We start from the raw sequence: 14885 nt of genomic DNA on the forward strand, positions 1-14885 counted from the left end.
TGTAAATTTGAATCCTTTCAGTTTTTATGTTCATCGCTGGCCACCAACGCGATTCTTCTGGACATGCTATTTGAAAATAAAGAGGCCGAGCACATCCTTTATCTATCCTGTGAGGGTAGGGTTGGGTATCGTTTGGATTTTAACGATTCTGATTCAGATTTTTAACGATTCTCGATTCCAATTCTGTGAAGGGCAGGGTAAAAACAGGTCACATGCTTATTTCACAGAAGAGAAAAGTGCAAGGCCTGGCGCCTCTAAAGGGCCTTGCACAGGGCCTGCAGTAACCCTCTGAAAGTAGCCCAGTCTGCTGGAAAACCACAGACCTGGCAACCCAGGCTTCACATCTATGTATAGACTGTTGTTGACCCAACATGATTCTGATATGAAATTTCTGTTGGTCCAATCCATTATGCATCGTAATAAGACTTTAAAACACATCATACTATACTATACTATACTATACTATACTATACTGTGATACAGACTCGCAGCACAGAGAGGGGGAGAGCTGCTGCGCAGGCGCTCAGAGGGAGGGAGAGAGGTAGCGGGTGGGTTTGGAGTGAAGTGATACTGTGAAACTTATAAACTTATGATCATTAAGCATGATGCTCCTCCACAGCTCTGTGTTTGACAGTGAAATATATGAACTATACAGCATATGGAAATACAGATCTGTGTCATATCTGCTCCTCTCCTAACATCTGTCTCCTCCCTGCGCAGCATTATAACTGATAAACGACGCGTGGATCACCTCCGGTTCATCTCATCCACTGCATGTAAAGATTTGATGCTTTATAAAGGTTGTTGACAGAAATATGGACAGATTACGACCCTATTAAGGCAGAGCATGAGAGACACACACAGATCTGTGTCCTCACTCCGCTGCACGATTACAGTATTGCCGCTGTCTCCCTCTCATCTGTAAAAAACGTAGATACAGTCTCCTTACTGAATAAATACAGAAACGATCTGTCTGTATTTTCGTGCGTGTGAACGTAATTTATGCGCATGCATGTCAATGAGCGGAGCTTCGCACCTGCCCTGCGACGCCTCTGCATGAGGGAAATCTGTTTACGAATCGATAAGCAGCAAATTAAAATTTCTTAATGATTTAGAAACTTTTAGAAATTTTAGGTTCTTGACACCCAACCCCATGTGAGGGAAAAGAAAACTGCTAATTTTGAATGTGTTGCTGGATAAAACAAGCTGAAAATCAAGTATGAAGGCTTTGCTTAGTACTTAACTATACAAATATAGACTTCTTTAAAGTCAGACTGACTGCCAATCACCGCTAGGCAGATTAGCTTTGCAGTACTTAACACTGCCTGTGACAGGGGCACCCTGGTAGCACACACGGTACAGCATGTACTACTTATTAATCCTGAGTCCTAACTGCAGCGTCCTAGGCCTAAATCCGACCCAGGCCATTTGCTGCATGAAACAGGAAAAACAGGGGTAAGCTCTCTCCCTATCTCTCGCTGACAGCAGAGAGAGAGATGACAAGCAGGTTTGGCTCTGCCAATGATGGCTCAGTGCCGTCCTGCTTGTTTTAGAATGCACTGAAGCCAAACCTGAGTCGGAACATATGAGCTGGAGACAATGGCCTTTGGTCTATTGGGGTATCAACCCAGGGTATCAAAGTATATATTACAATACTATGGTAAATATTTAGCACAGTATTCATTCAGGCAAATGCAGTGCTAGTTGATGTGATGCTAGCATCAATAGTAACTTTATACGATGGATGGTGCTGTATGGAAACGGGCCAGCTAACAGCTGGTGAGCTGTGAGCTGAGGATCATTGTGTGGTGACAGGCTAGTCAGTGGATCATTCGCTACATGTTGACAGCTTAAGCCTCCCTGTTAAGGTTTAAAGAGAATTAACATTTTATATTTCATTTAATGCACAACCTACTCTGATGATAACACTCAGAGGTTGAGTTTGAGCTAGTTTACAGATTTATGAAAGAAACACCAAACTATGTATTTTTGTAAAGATGTAGATACAAGCCTTCAATCTAGCACTGATGGAACTATAAGTGCTTCGTCTCACAACAAAAAGAATCAACACAAAAGTCTGCTAACAACACCGTGTACCCCGTTTCCTGTTTTTGCCACTCACCACAGTGACGGCGTCGTTGAGCAGCGATTCACCAAACACCAGGATGTGCAACAGCTCATTGATGTGGATCTCCTCAAACACAGCCAGCACAGCAACAGGATCTACAGCTGAGATGATGGAGCCAAACAGCAGGCAGGGCAGCAGCTCTATCGTGTGGAGTGGATTTGGATTGGCTGGTTGGATCTGACACACAGCGTACAGCAGGCCCCCGATGAAGAAGGCATTCCACAATGTCCCCACGACAGCAAACATCAGGATGGTGCCCAGGTTCTCCATGAAGGGACGAATGGGCAGGAAGTAGCCTGCATCCAGGATGATGGGAGGCAGCAGGCAGAGGAAGAACAATCTGGAGTCCAGCACTGGGGGGACCTGCTCTCCAGCTAATTTGATGAGCCCCCCGACAAGCAAGCCCACCGTGATCAACAGGCAGCTCTCTGGCACAATACCAGACAGGCGAGGGATCAGGTGGAACCCTGTGAAATCAGAGGGAAATACATTAGATGCAATGCAATGGAAGAAAATGAGGAAGTGATTTATCTGGAAATGCATTGCTTTAGGCCTTTGTGGTATTTGTGAATCATTGTGTGTCTGTTCCTGATTGACAAGATGAACTGGAATTGTTCTGCTGTCTCACTTCATAAAAAGGAAGGACAGCGACAGTAAACTGAATACTCGCTAAAGCAACATTAAAAGAGCAATCAGATGTGACATACTACACTTTGGTGAGTGCGTTGGCATCACGTAGATAACAAATTCTTTATGCAGCTACCTTGATGTTGCAGAGGTCTCTCAGGTAATAATAGAGTTACTGTCGTTAGAGTAGTTAGTTCAGCGTAACGATCACTATTATGAACAGTCAATGCTTGTAAGGATTGCAGGAGTTAAAACATTTTATTGCACGTAGGCTGTGCAGGCATGTCAGAGCTTGCCGGCACTCATTTGATTATTTCGACTTTCAACGGTCTGTGACAAAAAAAGCTTGTGATAACACATAAATACAGTGTTGCTTCAGTTCTGCAGCTGTAGGTTGGTGAAACAACACGTGAAGTGTCCTGTATGCTGTTAAGTGTCTGGTGGCGCACAGCTAACACCATGGGCTTGTGAAATCTGAAGGAAAAAATGGAAATAATATGCAAAACATCTATTGTAGACGGGCGGTCAACCAGTCAAGGCTGCAATTTTAAATACATGAAAGTCACAAGCCCACATGCAGAATATGAGAAAAGTGCTGCTGGTCAATCTTTTAGATGTCCTCGCGTTAATCCAATCTTGGATGAGTTCCACATAATTGAAATAGCCTTCTGCAATTATCTGATATAGCTTGAGGCTGCATGGCTCACATGTTGCAGCACATGCAGCTCTATTGGGAGTCCCCTGAGACAAGCAGTAAGACTTCATGCCAGACAATGACATAACTGTGAGGCCTTGACCTTATCAGACGTTTTTTTTTACTCTAAAATGATACCATCAACTTAAGCTGCATACAGTATGTACACATGGAGGTGACGGGACAACTGCAGCCCGTGCAAAAATAGTAAACAAAAAAAGACTTCAAAGCAAAGAGCAGCGTGCGTCAAATAGTGGGAAGTCTTCCATGGTTATATTTACTATAAACTACAGCAGCACAGGGCCTTGCCACTGTACCAGCTGATAACATGAAGCATGGACACTAACAAACACACAGAAATAGGAACCAGATAAGGTCACATGCTTACACACAGACTAAAAGCTGTTATAAATAGATATCATGATAGTGAGCATGATGCAAATCATTTTGCCACCTCAGTTGACTCAATTTTGCAATTTTGTAGAGAAACGTGCAAACTGATGGTACAAGCTCTTATATGATAAAAGTGTTTACATTATATGCCCCTAAAACGGGCGCAATGCTCCTGAGAAAAACACAATGAGACCTGCAGTTTGCAGTTGGTGTGGGTGTTTATATTAGAGATGGAATCAGAGGGATTGACGGGTTAATTGCGCCATGTCACCAAGTCGTTTTTTTAGATTTGCCTGGAGCTATCAAATGGAAATGTGTGGTCCACCCACCCCTATAATTGTATATTCAAATTGTAGAAAGAATTCTAACCCATGGTGCTGTCAAAGGCTTAGATAACAGCATCCACAGCAGTACATGTTCAACTATCAATAAGCACAATATGGACCAGCATGGATGGTGCAGGGACCATCTGGCACAATAGCCACAGGGGTGTGTTTCCTCTTGAGCAAAGAGTGGAGGCAGGCAGGTGAGCAGCACAGGCAGGCTCCAGTTTGCACAATGACGATGGTGGAACAGAGAAGCTAATTAATATTCACTCATTACCACATCACGGTTTGTTATGCATTTGTCTTGCACACATGCTTCCCACTAGAAAAACAACTACCACTGCAAGTACATCATAGTACATGTGTTGAACTTATATTCAACTTTAGTTTTATCATTTCAGTGTCGCTTTCTCAACACAGGAAGTAGAAATTTGCATCAGATATTCACTGTGAAGTAAAATACATCTGAGGAAGGGGGCTGGGTGAGTACAACAGTCGAAGTGTTTCATCACACAAGCTCAACAAGTGCTTGTCTGTGGATTATGCAGCTGCATGCAGCCGTAGCTGTGGAGCTCTGAGGAAAGATAGTGAGGAAGTCTTTATCTTAAATGGTCTGTGGAGAACTAATTTCCCCACAACGAGATGTCAGAGGCTCTTTCCGATGCACTTTATTAGAAAACAGGCACCACCCACAGCTCTACAGAGGCCTGGTGGGTAAACAAAGATATTCTGTGATAACTGCTGGAAACACAGTAAACGGAAACCCTGTGCGACTCCCCTGGAAAGTTTATGTGGCGAGCAGGATGTAAATTCCACAGCTAGGTCTGAGACGGTCCAAAGCACAATGCCTCTTCAGAGGAAAGCATCCATCTTTATCACTGGAAGCTAAGTTGGCAACATATATTCGTTTTCACAGCATCTAAATCCCCAATAGACACTGTTACATAATTAAAGACATTCCCACTACACAGGTCTCTGTTCCGTGTGGGGGACACCAGGTCATACAAAGAGGCCTGCACACCTCCAGGAAGCTAATTGGTCCCAAGACAAACAGTTAATAGTAACAAGCCTTTCAATTAGCTAATACCCACGATAGTGTTTTACAAAAACAGCTGCCAGTAAATGAACGTTTATTCTATTTATTAACACCTTGTTTTATTTACATTGTGTATAAAGAATTAGACCTGACCCATATGGGATTTTTGAGACCGATACCGAGAAATCTGGTCCATCTAAAACAGGCCTTTTCTAGGATTGTGCCTCAATTTTGCAACAGTATAATTGAATGTGTCATGGGCTGCAGACACTCTGCTTCAAGTTGCTACAAGCTGACAGAAAAAAGATGGCAGTGCATACAAGGTGGTTTAGGATCCAAAGAAACATGGCCTGCAAACAAAGTTTATTTACTTTTACAAGTCAGACCTCGGGGGGCTTGTGCCCTACATTTCTTAGTAAACATAACACGTATGTATGATATCACATTGAATGTTTGCACTGCTATGGAGCTATGAGAAAGTCGAAAGACTGCAACAACCAACCAACATGATCTAAGAACTGCATCTCATGTCTGCAGCATGATGTGCGTGGAAAATCATTGAGAATGGAATGCTCTTTACAACTCAATTTAAATAAGCAACTTGACCAGAAACAGATGTTTATTTTTAGCACTGCCAACTGGGAGCACTGCAAGAGATAGACAGAGTGTCACAAATGTATAAACACTTGTACCTGGGAGTGGCCGACTTACACAAACTATATCTCCTGTTAATCACTGAGCAGCTGAGGTTTTAGGTTGCTAAAGAGCAATTTCACCACAGGATGACTTTCTGGAAGCGCACAGCTTTCTTATACTCATGATAGGCAACACATGCTTCAATGCTCTACTCTAAAGAAACAAGTAAAAGTGAATCCAGAGGGTGGAGTGGGAAACTAAGTAGTGTTATTATTAGATGACAAGCATTCCCATGATCCCTTTTGTTAAGTCTTCTTCCGTGTGACATTCAGTAATGAACCTGTGCAAGGGGACTTTTAGCTCAGAGCTTTCATTCTATAATTCATGATCCATAAATAGGCCACAATAAGCTGACATTTAAAACTTAATCAAGCAATAAAAATCACTTCTGAGGCTTGTTTTTTGAAAATATATATCAGTTTAGCCTCTCTTAATCTCGTCCTGTCCGAGAGTTCTTATTCCACATTATGAAAAATCTTCTATCCATATCAGAAAAATGAGTGCTTTTGTGTTTTTGAGTTGAGTCAGTACATTTCGCATAAATTTGGTATTTTAGTCTAGTAACACATTCGGCTAACCCTTTGAATCAATGAGATGGATATGATTTAAATTTCTTTTAGGTCATTTTTAAAACTATTTTCACACCAGTATTAAAACCATTTCACGCCATTTTGCTTACCCAGGAGAAGTTGTAGAACATTACTGAGCAGCTAAGTAGGGGTGTAACTCATCAAGTTTCATACGATATTATAATGAACCCTTATATTATAACGAGTCCGCCACGACACTATTTTTATTTGATTCAATTCAGTGGAATGTGATCGAAATAAGTCAATATCAATAGGTACATTTTTTCCAATCAGTTACATTTCTATCAACTCATCAAAAACTACTAAAATACGGCAATTTTGTTACTGAATGACGATATGGCACTTTGTATAGATGATAAGGATGTATTGTAACAGGGATGTTTTTCATTTCTCTTGGAAAGACAGTACCTAAACTGTTCCAACGGCCAAGCTCTGCAGAGAAAGTCATTTATAAAAAACCTTGCAGTATAGTAGCCCTTCAGGAAAGGTCACGACTGGCTGGAATAAACGCATTACTGCTGGTGCCTCCAGCAGTGGCACACTAAACACTGAATGCAATAATGACTCTCTAAATGACCCATTATCATTCATGGGTGACCAGAAGGGACAAGCGAAGACTGTGCATGCCTGAGAACCAGGATGAGAATGGGACAAAACACATTTCAGCATCAATACTGGTCCCAGCAGGACCGAGAGCTGGGGACAAAAGGGCTCAGCGGAGTCTGAAAAGTCCAACTAAGCCTAAGTGGTGACAGTTCACACTTACTTAAATCTCTCCTGCATGACTTCAATTACGGCCTCAAGTGAAGAGCCAAACCACTGGAGATAAGATTGTGAAAAGGAGGGCTGGAATGTTCAAAGAACTACTCACAACATGACTGGAAGCGCTGTTGAGACATACGTATGTCTGTAGAAGATAAGAGTTAAGTGTACTGTATGACAAAGACTGTGCAGTCTTGACATAAGGAAGGATTCTTATGCCAACTGTAAGATGAGGCAGTTCATCCTGGCTGCTTGTCAACAATGACAGGCGCTTTGTCCTTGTTGCACCCCCTCCTGAGAGCCTTAATGCAGCAAGGTTATTAAAAACCAGCAAAGGGTGACAGCTCTTTCACGTCTAGGCTGTGTCACAGTGTTAGCACAGCCTGGTACCTGCTACACATGAGCAACAACTGTTTCCTGTTGCCAGGTGACTAATTGCACACCGTTGGCACCCAAATCCGCTAGTTCAAGAGAGAAAACATTTAAATAGTGACCTTTCCCTTCCTATAAATCATGGCGTTAAACTGGCCGACCAGCTTTCCAACGCCTAAAAATCCTGACGTTCAAAGGAAGGTCAAGAAACAGTTTTAATTCAGAGTGATGCAGAGCTTGTTCCTGGCAACAATGCTGAGTAAAAGACAAGCCTTTGTGAGTCACTGATTGATTTTATGATGCAAATCATTGTGATGTCAGAGTTGCTTGAGCAAGGCCGGTGTTTGTTGAAAGTATTAATAATGCAATGCTGCTTGTCGTATATTTCAGTTTGACCCTTGATGCCACATCTGCACAACATTACGACAGGCCCTAACAGGTGATTCCTCCGAAGGTTAGGCTACATTCTAAGCAATAGAAACACCACAACACGTCTGTTTGATCCTTAGTATAATTCACAAGAACATCTTCCACTTTAACTACTGAACGGAGAACAACTCAGTGACAGTATCAAATGTCGGTTACAAGCACTGCTCTACTTAGGCCCTCTAGTGATCAGAGTTTCTCTGTCTATATGAATACTCGTGAAGCAAGGTCATCTGTTTTTCAGTTGAGCATTTTCCTCTCAAGAAAACTTTTGTGCTAAGCCATAAAATAGATAACACATCTTTACAGATAAGAGTTGTACAGTTTGTGACACACTGACTGAACTCAGAGAACCGTTTACTCTGCAAACAATCAAGCTCGACAACTGCTACATTCCTTAAATAGTTTTAATCAAGACACAATGCCTTTAAGAAAATTAAACTACACAGTTTGACGCTGGATTGAAGACCACAGATTAGTGTCTGCTAATTAAAAGGCAAAACACTGCCAACAGCTTGGCAGATATTCAGGTGTAAGAATAAGAAAAAACAAAAGGTTGGAAAAGACTATTAAAATAACAACATTGTGTTTGTGTGACACAGTGTTAAACACTGATGGATGACCAGTACGTCTGCTAAAGTTAAAATTGTAGGTTGTGACTGAATATGTGCTGTATCTCACTATATAACAATGACAGACGGACACTGTTATCAGTTATTTCATAATATGCGCTAATATTTCCTGTCATGCTTGTGCGTTTCACTCTAAAACCTCCTGACCTGCTTGAACCTGTGGTGACTCAAGACTGCATGAGTGCAGTCTTCTGCTTTTCCCCCACTGTCACTTCCTGCTGTCTCAATTGATAGATAGTTTTTTAGCCTCAAGTAAGAAGCTTTGTCACAGAAGGTGCAGACACAGCACAAACATGTTAGACATTCAGAATTGTAGAGAATAGCGCAACATTCACAGGGACATTTACAGGGGAAAAAAACAGCAAAGACACAAAAAAAAAATAACCAGACTTCTCTAAAACATCTGTAATTCCACTAAGGTACTACTTCTGCTTACTGTAAGTGCTTGAACAGCCTAACAAATGTAGCAAGTATAGCACACACAGTGATTGTCTTTTTGTGATTCACTCGTATTCACACATACAACAATAATCACTGTTTGCTTCATAACAACCATTTCAGTTCATTATCTGCACTGCCAAAACGAACTCCACAAACAGTAATAAACTAGAGCACTGCTGAGAACATGGTCGTGACTCATTCACTAATTCACTGCAAGCATATCAGGCTATATCAAATGCTCGGACTATATCAAATACTTTTAAGGCAACATCTAGCACACCCTGTGAAAACTCACTGGTTTATTACACATATCACTTTACTGTCACTCTTCGCTAAATTAGGCCAGATAATCTAATCTATTATTTTATGAGTGTCTACCATTATCTGATGGAACAGTCTTAACAAAGTAAGATACTACAGATCAAACATGTTTTCGTCTCGCAGAACAGGTCTATATCATTGCATTAAAACACAGCTAACAAACTAAAAATACATTTTTAATTTCACCTCGATTCTATTTATTAGGCTCAGGTTGCTGTCCAACTCCCACTACAACAAAAACTATACTCAGATAACAGCAGCTCTATGTGTAATGGTGAGTGGCTTTCATGGAGTGTCCCTCTGAGGTAACACACACCATCTCTTCAAATTGTTTGGCCAGTTGTGAATAATAAATGGGAGGTGAGACTAACTGGACTTGTCAGACATGTTACAAGGAGACTCGTCAGAGGGAGGGGTTTCACAAACACCAGAAGGTGTGTCCCATCGACCACTCATGTATTACTATAGAATATTATCAGATCTGACCTAACAGGTAGGTCAATCTGTGTCAGTGCCGGGTAGATGTTTGATGTTGCTATAAACATTACAACCCTCACTGTGGCGTTCTCTTTATAGTTTAACTCCAGGTGAAGTCTTATTTATGAGTGTTTCTCCCACACAACACAGTCCCAAGATGAATGTAGAACAATGTCATTTAGATAAGCGGGTAGATAGCACTAATTCTTCCTGATTATAACTAAACGGATCCTTTCAAACGCACCCTTCCTCTAAACGCCCGGGTCAAAAACTGTATTACATTATGACGTTATATAGTCACCCTCCTGTGCCAATTGAACTGTTTGACATAAGCTGATAAAGAATAGTTATTTCAGTGTAATACTGGTCTGTAGCCTAATTACAGGAGCCAAAATAGAGAATGTGTCATAAACACGGTGACCTTTTTTTTGCTTAGAGCATGCTCTCAGTAAAATTACATCCCCTAGGTTGTTATTTTTTTTAAAAAGCTTTGGCACTAGGCAAAATCAATTCAAGAAAAAATTACTTTAGGTTACTAAAGGTTGCTCAAAAGATAAATGGAGTGGGGGCGTGCTTTTAGGTTCGAAAGCTCTTGGGACTGTCCTCGAACATGAATCAAGCGTCGGTCCAAGGATGTGCAGTGTAGCAGCAGACACATTAAATTACCCACAACCCATTTTCAACCATCCTCGGATAATCAGAGGCTTAAGGTCACCACTGTCTGCTGCTGCGGCAGCTGCTGTCAACTCAGTTATTTCTGCCTCCCTCTGCGTCCTTTACGTTCATCATTTCTTTAATTCTCTCCTTATCCCCGTCCTTCAATTTCAAACCATGCTGCATCCTAAATGAAAGCCACTGAAGCCAGGTGGTCCCTCTCTGCCTGTCCTCTCCTCATCGACACTGGGCTTCTCGCCGAGATAGTGAAGAAGTATCCTACCCTGTCTACAGGCTGCTGCTCAGTCAGGCCCCCTGATGTTGCAGGCAACTGACAAGCTGCTGGCTTTAAGAAAAAAAAGATGGCAAGGGACAACAAAGGCAGTCTTCTGTGGGAAGAAAGGGGTGACTATACAGGGAAAGAAAGGTGGAAAAAGAGAAGAGCCGCAAGGAGTGAAGAGAGTTGAGGAAACAAAGCATGAGAAAAAAATGAAGACACTAAAGCAACAGAGGAAAGTAGGAGCTCGACAAAAGTGTTTCAGTGTGCCTCACAGTTGCGAACAAACACTGAAGAAAATCATGAAGTTGCAATGCGACAAGGCTTTGTCTCATAAAAGCGTGGCAGGACAGGAGGCTCCCCTGTGATGAAATCTTGCCACAGAATAGTTGCTGTCTAAAATTCAGACTGCTGCATCAAGCTGCTTAGTCATCACTGTAGCAAGGAGATAGTACAGCACAAGCTAAAGACCCTCGCCACATGAGGCTGATAGATCTGATGAGTAATCTGTGTGACCAGGAAATAGATTTGCTCTCTGACTCATGGATTGAATTAAGCTATTCTGGTCAGACTTATAATGTCAGCATAGTAGGGGCATCTTAAATTGGCAAACAGAAAACAAATCAGCAAGTTAGCATGTGAGTCAATGAATAGCTACATCCCTAGGCTAGTAATCTGAATCAATACCTACATGTTGGACCTTCATTTATCAAAGCTATCTCTGCTGGAGCCTTTTATCTGATCAAGTATACTGTAGTCTCACACAGATTATTCAACATGTGCTTTTGTTCTGATAAAACATACTTCAGTGACTGTATTAGTTTTGATATGCAGGTAATAGTGCATATGGGCATACCTGCTGAACTACACCTGTAGCCAAGGCCATATAACCTAACCTGAGCTAGCATTTCCTGGAAAGGCTGTCGGGGCTACAGGCAGCATTCACACAACATAGCAGCTTCGTGAAATCCACGATACTCACCTAATTTCATTAAGGAGGCAAGCAGCACCCATAATGAGATTTCAAAGGGGGTCTGTATGTGGTGGTAGTCGAGGTCGAGCACAGGGAAGGCCTTTTTGGTGTTGTTAGTCAATTGCTCCGCCGCTTTATGAGTGTTCACATTTTCCTGGTGGCTGATATCCGGAGAGCTGGCAGCTCCGAGAGGAAGCACGGAGCCCTGCATAAACATCAACACCATCAGCAGGAGAAGCCCTCGCTCCGGTAAACTCCTCCCGATTCCAGCCGGGCTGTGTGAACCTGTCCTCGAAGGCATTTTGCTGAATAAAATATAACGTTATGAGATGTTATGTGACAAGAAATAAGTTGGCAAAAGTCCGCCAAGCGAGTTCAGGGAAGTTGGATAGAGCCGAGAGTTTGTTACAACTTCCTAACGTTCAACCAACCGTCTAACATTCTAACTGACTTTAACGGTCGGTTCGGCTAGCTTAAACCGAACCAGGTATCAGTTCTGTCAGTTAACGTCAGCTAGCTTGACTTCAGCGTCGCTCGTGCACAGGTAAACAGTCAAACCGACACAGGCCGCCCGTTGGAAGAAAGCAGGAAATGTCAAAATGCTGGAATGAGTTCCTTTTCACAACAGCACATACAATAATGCGGTAAGAAGAGAAACTTCTCCTATTGTTTTCACAGCGGTGTTTCACAAGTTTTTATGTCAGTGACTATCAATGTCCCCGTCGGGTAAAGATGTCACTGTTGATGCTGGAGGCAAGCGAGATACAGCGGCATCCCCTCCACGCCTCGTCTTCCTCCTCACTGCCCAAGATACTCGTCCGTGAGGCGGCGGTGCAAAGATACTGACCTTGAAGAGAACACACGCAGCTGCCACAGTGCATTTTGCCTCGTACTGTATCTATTTCAACTTTTAGATGTCAACGTTCACGTATGCGGTATTTCCACCGTCTACCCAAGAGGACAAGACCTTGGTGGGGGTCTCAGCTCAGAGGGAGGATGGGATAAGACTTGGGGCGAGCTCCGCCCCGGCTTTAGAAGGCTTGTCCCGGGTTGTCAAGCCAAGTGGCGACTGATCCTTTCTGTTGTGGTGTTTAGCTTCATACAACCTTCAAAACGCACACCCTTTCGCGGAGGTTTGGTAGATGGGAGGAGGAGGAGGAGGAGTAGAGTGGAAGGGGTGGGGGATGGCCGACTATAGTGACACCTATAGGAATGGAGGCTAAAAGAATTATCATAACTACTGCTTCAAAAACAAATATCTCTATAACATAATTTATTCGGAAATGGTGTATTATCTGTGATGTAAATTGTGTTTTGATCTCATAGGGATGCTGTTTATAGTGTTGGGAATTACGGCACTTTGAAGGGAGTCGGATCTCATGGCTCCGTTCCATACTATAAGCTGTTCAAAAGATCTTCTGGCTCCGTAACAGCTCTCAGAAAGGAACAGAACCATAAGATCCAAGGTGAGAGAGTGTCACGAACGTGCCTGCACATTATTCTCCCGTGACAGCACATGCATATTTAAAATTACGCACTTTTAAAATTTAAGGAAACAGCAGAATAATGTAGGAACAATTAATCAATGTCATTGATTTGCCAATTATTTAAGATACAACTCTGTATGACTACAGAGATGTCAACAAAAAACAACAAACTTGGGGGAGGGTTATAACGTTGCTCACCGTCGGCACTATGTTGTGGTGATATTATTCCGCTGCACGTGACATAGTATAGAGGAGTTGCAGTTGAAAAAAGCTGCCTGTGGTAATTTGGCATAAAGAGGAGTGGATCTAGGGCAGGCAATGAAATTTGGGCACAACTATAAAAACAAAGGCTCTCACCTACGACTCGGTTCCCGTAGTTCGCACCAAAGAGCCGTTCAAAAGAATCGGATCGTTCGTGAACGTTACCACACTAGCGGTTTACCAGCTTTCACAGGGAGGGCAAAGGTCAGGGTCAACCAAAGGCCACAGTCCATAGGGTAAACTATTTTTTCCTCAAGGACAATTAAGCAAAATACTGTAGCTCGTTATCATCAATGCTTTAACATTGTCACCTTAAATCAATATACCCTGCTGCTAATTGTTGCTATAGGTGTGACCTTTACTAAATCCTTAAATATATGTTGGTCATATATTCACTTATGTCACATTATGTTGACCTAGATCTCAGCTAGACCTTATCACTTAAGTCATCAAAGTGTACCTTCCCCTTATCTCACATGATGGAAAATATGGCAGAGGACACCAGTTCTCTCCATGATCTGAATATTTATTGTGCATAATTTGATTTAGCATTCAGCAGTGAAATTCACAATGTCTGACTGAGGCATGTGTGTGTGTGCATACATTGCAGGAATTTATTTAAGCTGTAAAAGAAAAACTGTCTGAAAAGGAAATCATATTTGCCTTAGAGGTCAGGGGTCAGATTCAATTACAAACCAAGGCCACTGGAGGAAGGAAACTAAAGTACAGCACAAACCTGCTATAATGAACCAGGACTTATGTTAACGATTGTCATACTGATTAGTAGCTACATAGTTTGTTTGTTCCTGGTGTCTGTGGGAGTGGCCATGGAAACTACTTGCATTGCAAGTTCAAATTATGACTCAACATACACGTGAATTTCCAAGCACACCTTCCATACAATTCTCCTAATAACATAAGCACTGACTTGAAGCTGGCATGCTTGTTGACAAGAGTTGGACTTTGTTCAAGTGACATTACAGGTTTATCAAACCAGTAGTGATTTTGTTGAAAGATTCCCCTTGAGAAGCATCCTGACGTGTGTAAAGTTGAGCTGTAGCAATTACCAGAATTAGCAATTACTATTTTTAAATGCCAAACATCTGCTTGTTTCAGGTTCACTTAGGGTTTACTGCCTTTTATTTGTCAAATATAATAGTAAATAAAAGACCATTGGGTTTGTACGGACTGTAATGACAATTCATCACTTTATTTCTATATTTATAGCCTAAACAATTATGCAAGATAATAGATGCTTGATTAGTCAATATTGAAAATAATTAAGCCCCAATATAAAGATAAGCTTTAGCAC

General features: G+C 41.9%; 1 protein-coding gene across 2 annotated transcripts in view; it reads right to left on the bottom strand.

The window, feature by feature from the left end:
• The window catches only part of slc9a1a (solute carrier family 9 member A1a), a 31538-nt gene extending 18641 nt beyond the window's left edge, over window positions 1–12897 (bottom strand). For both annotated transcript variants that reach the window (XM_069655546.1, XM_069655545.1), the window contains exons 1-2: window positions 11835–12897; window positions 2123–2595 (exon numbers count right to left, since the gene is read on the bottom strand). In XM_069655546.1, coding sequence (XP_069511647.1) covers window positions 2123–2595; window positions 11835–12126 — 765 coding nt within the window. In that variant the 5' untranslated portion in view covers window positions 12127–12897. The remainder of the gene's footprint in view (window positions 1–2122; window positions 2596–11834) is intronic.
• Between the last annotated feature and the right edge of the window lie 1988 nt (window positions 12898–14885).

Source organism: Semicossyphus pulcher, unplaced genomic scaffold (assembly GCF_022749685.1).
Source record: "Semicossyphus pulcher isolate SPU_LCO1_2020_fin unplaced genomic scaffold, fSemPul1.0.p SCAF_9, whole genome shotgun sequence".
Lineage (NCBI taxonomy): Eukaryota > Metazoa > Chordata > Actinopteri > Labriformes > Labridae > Semicossyphus > Semicossyphus pulcher.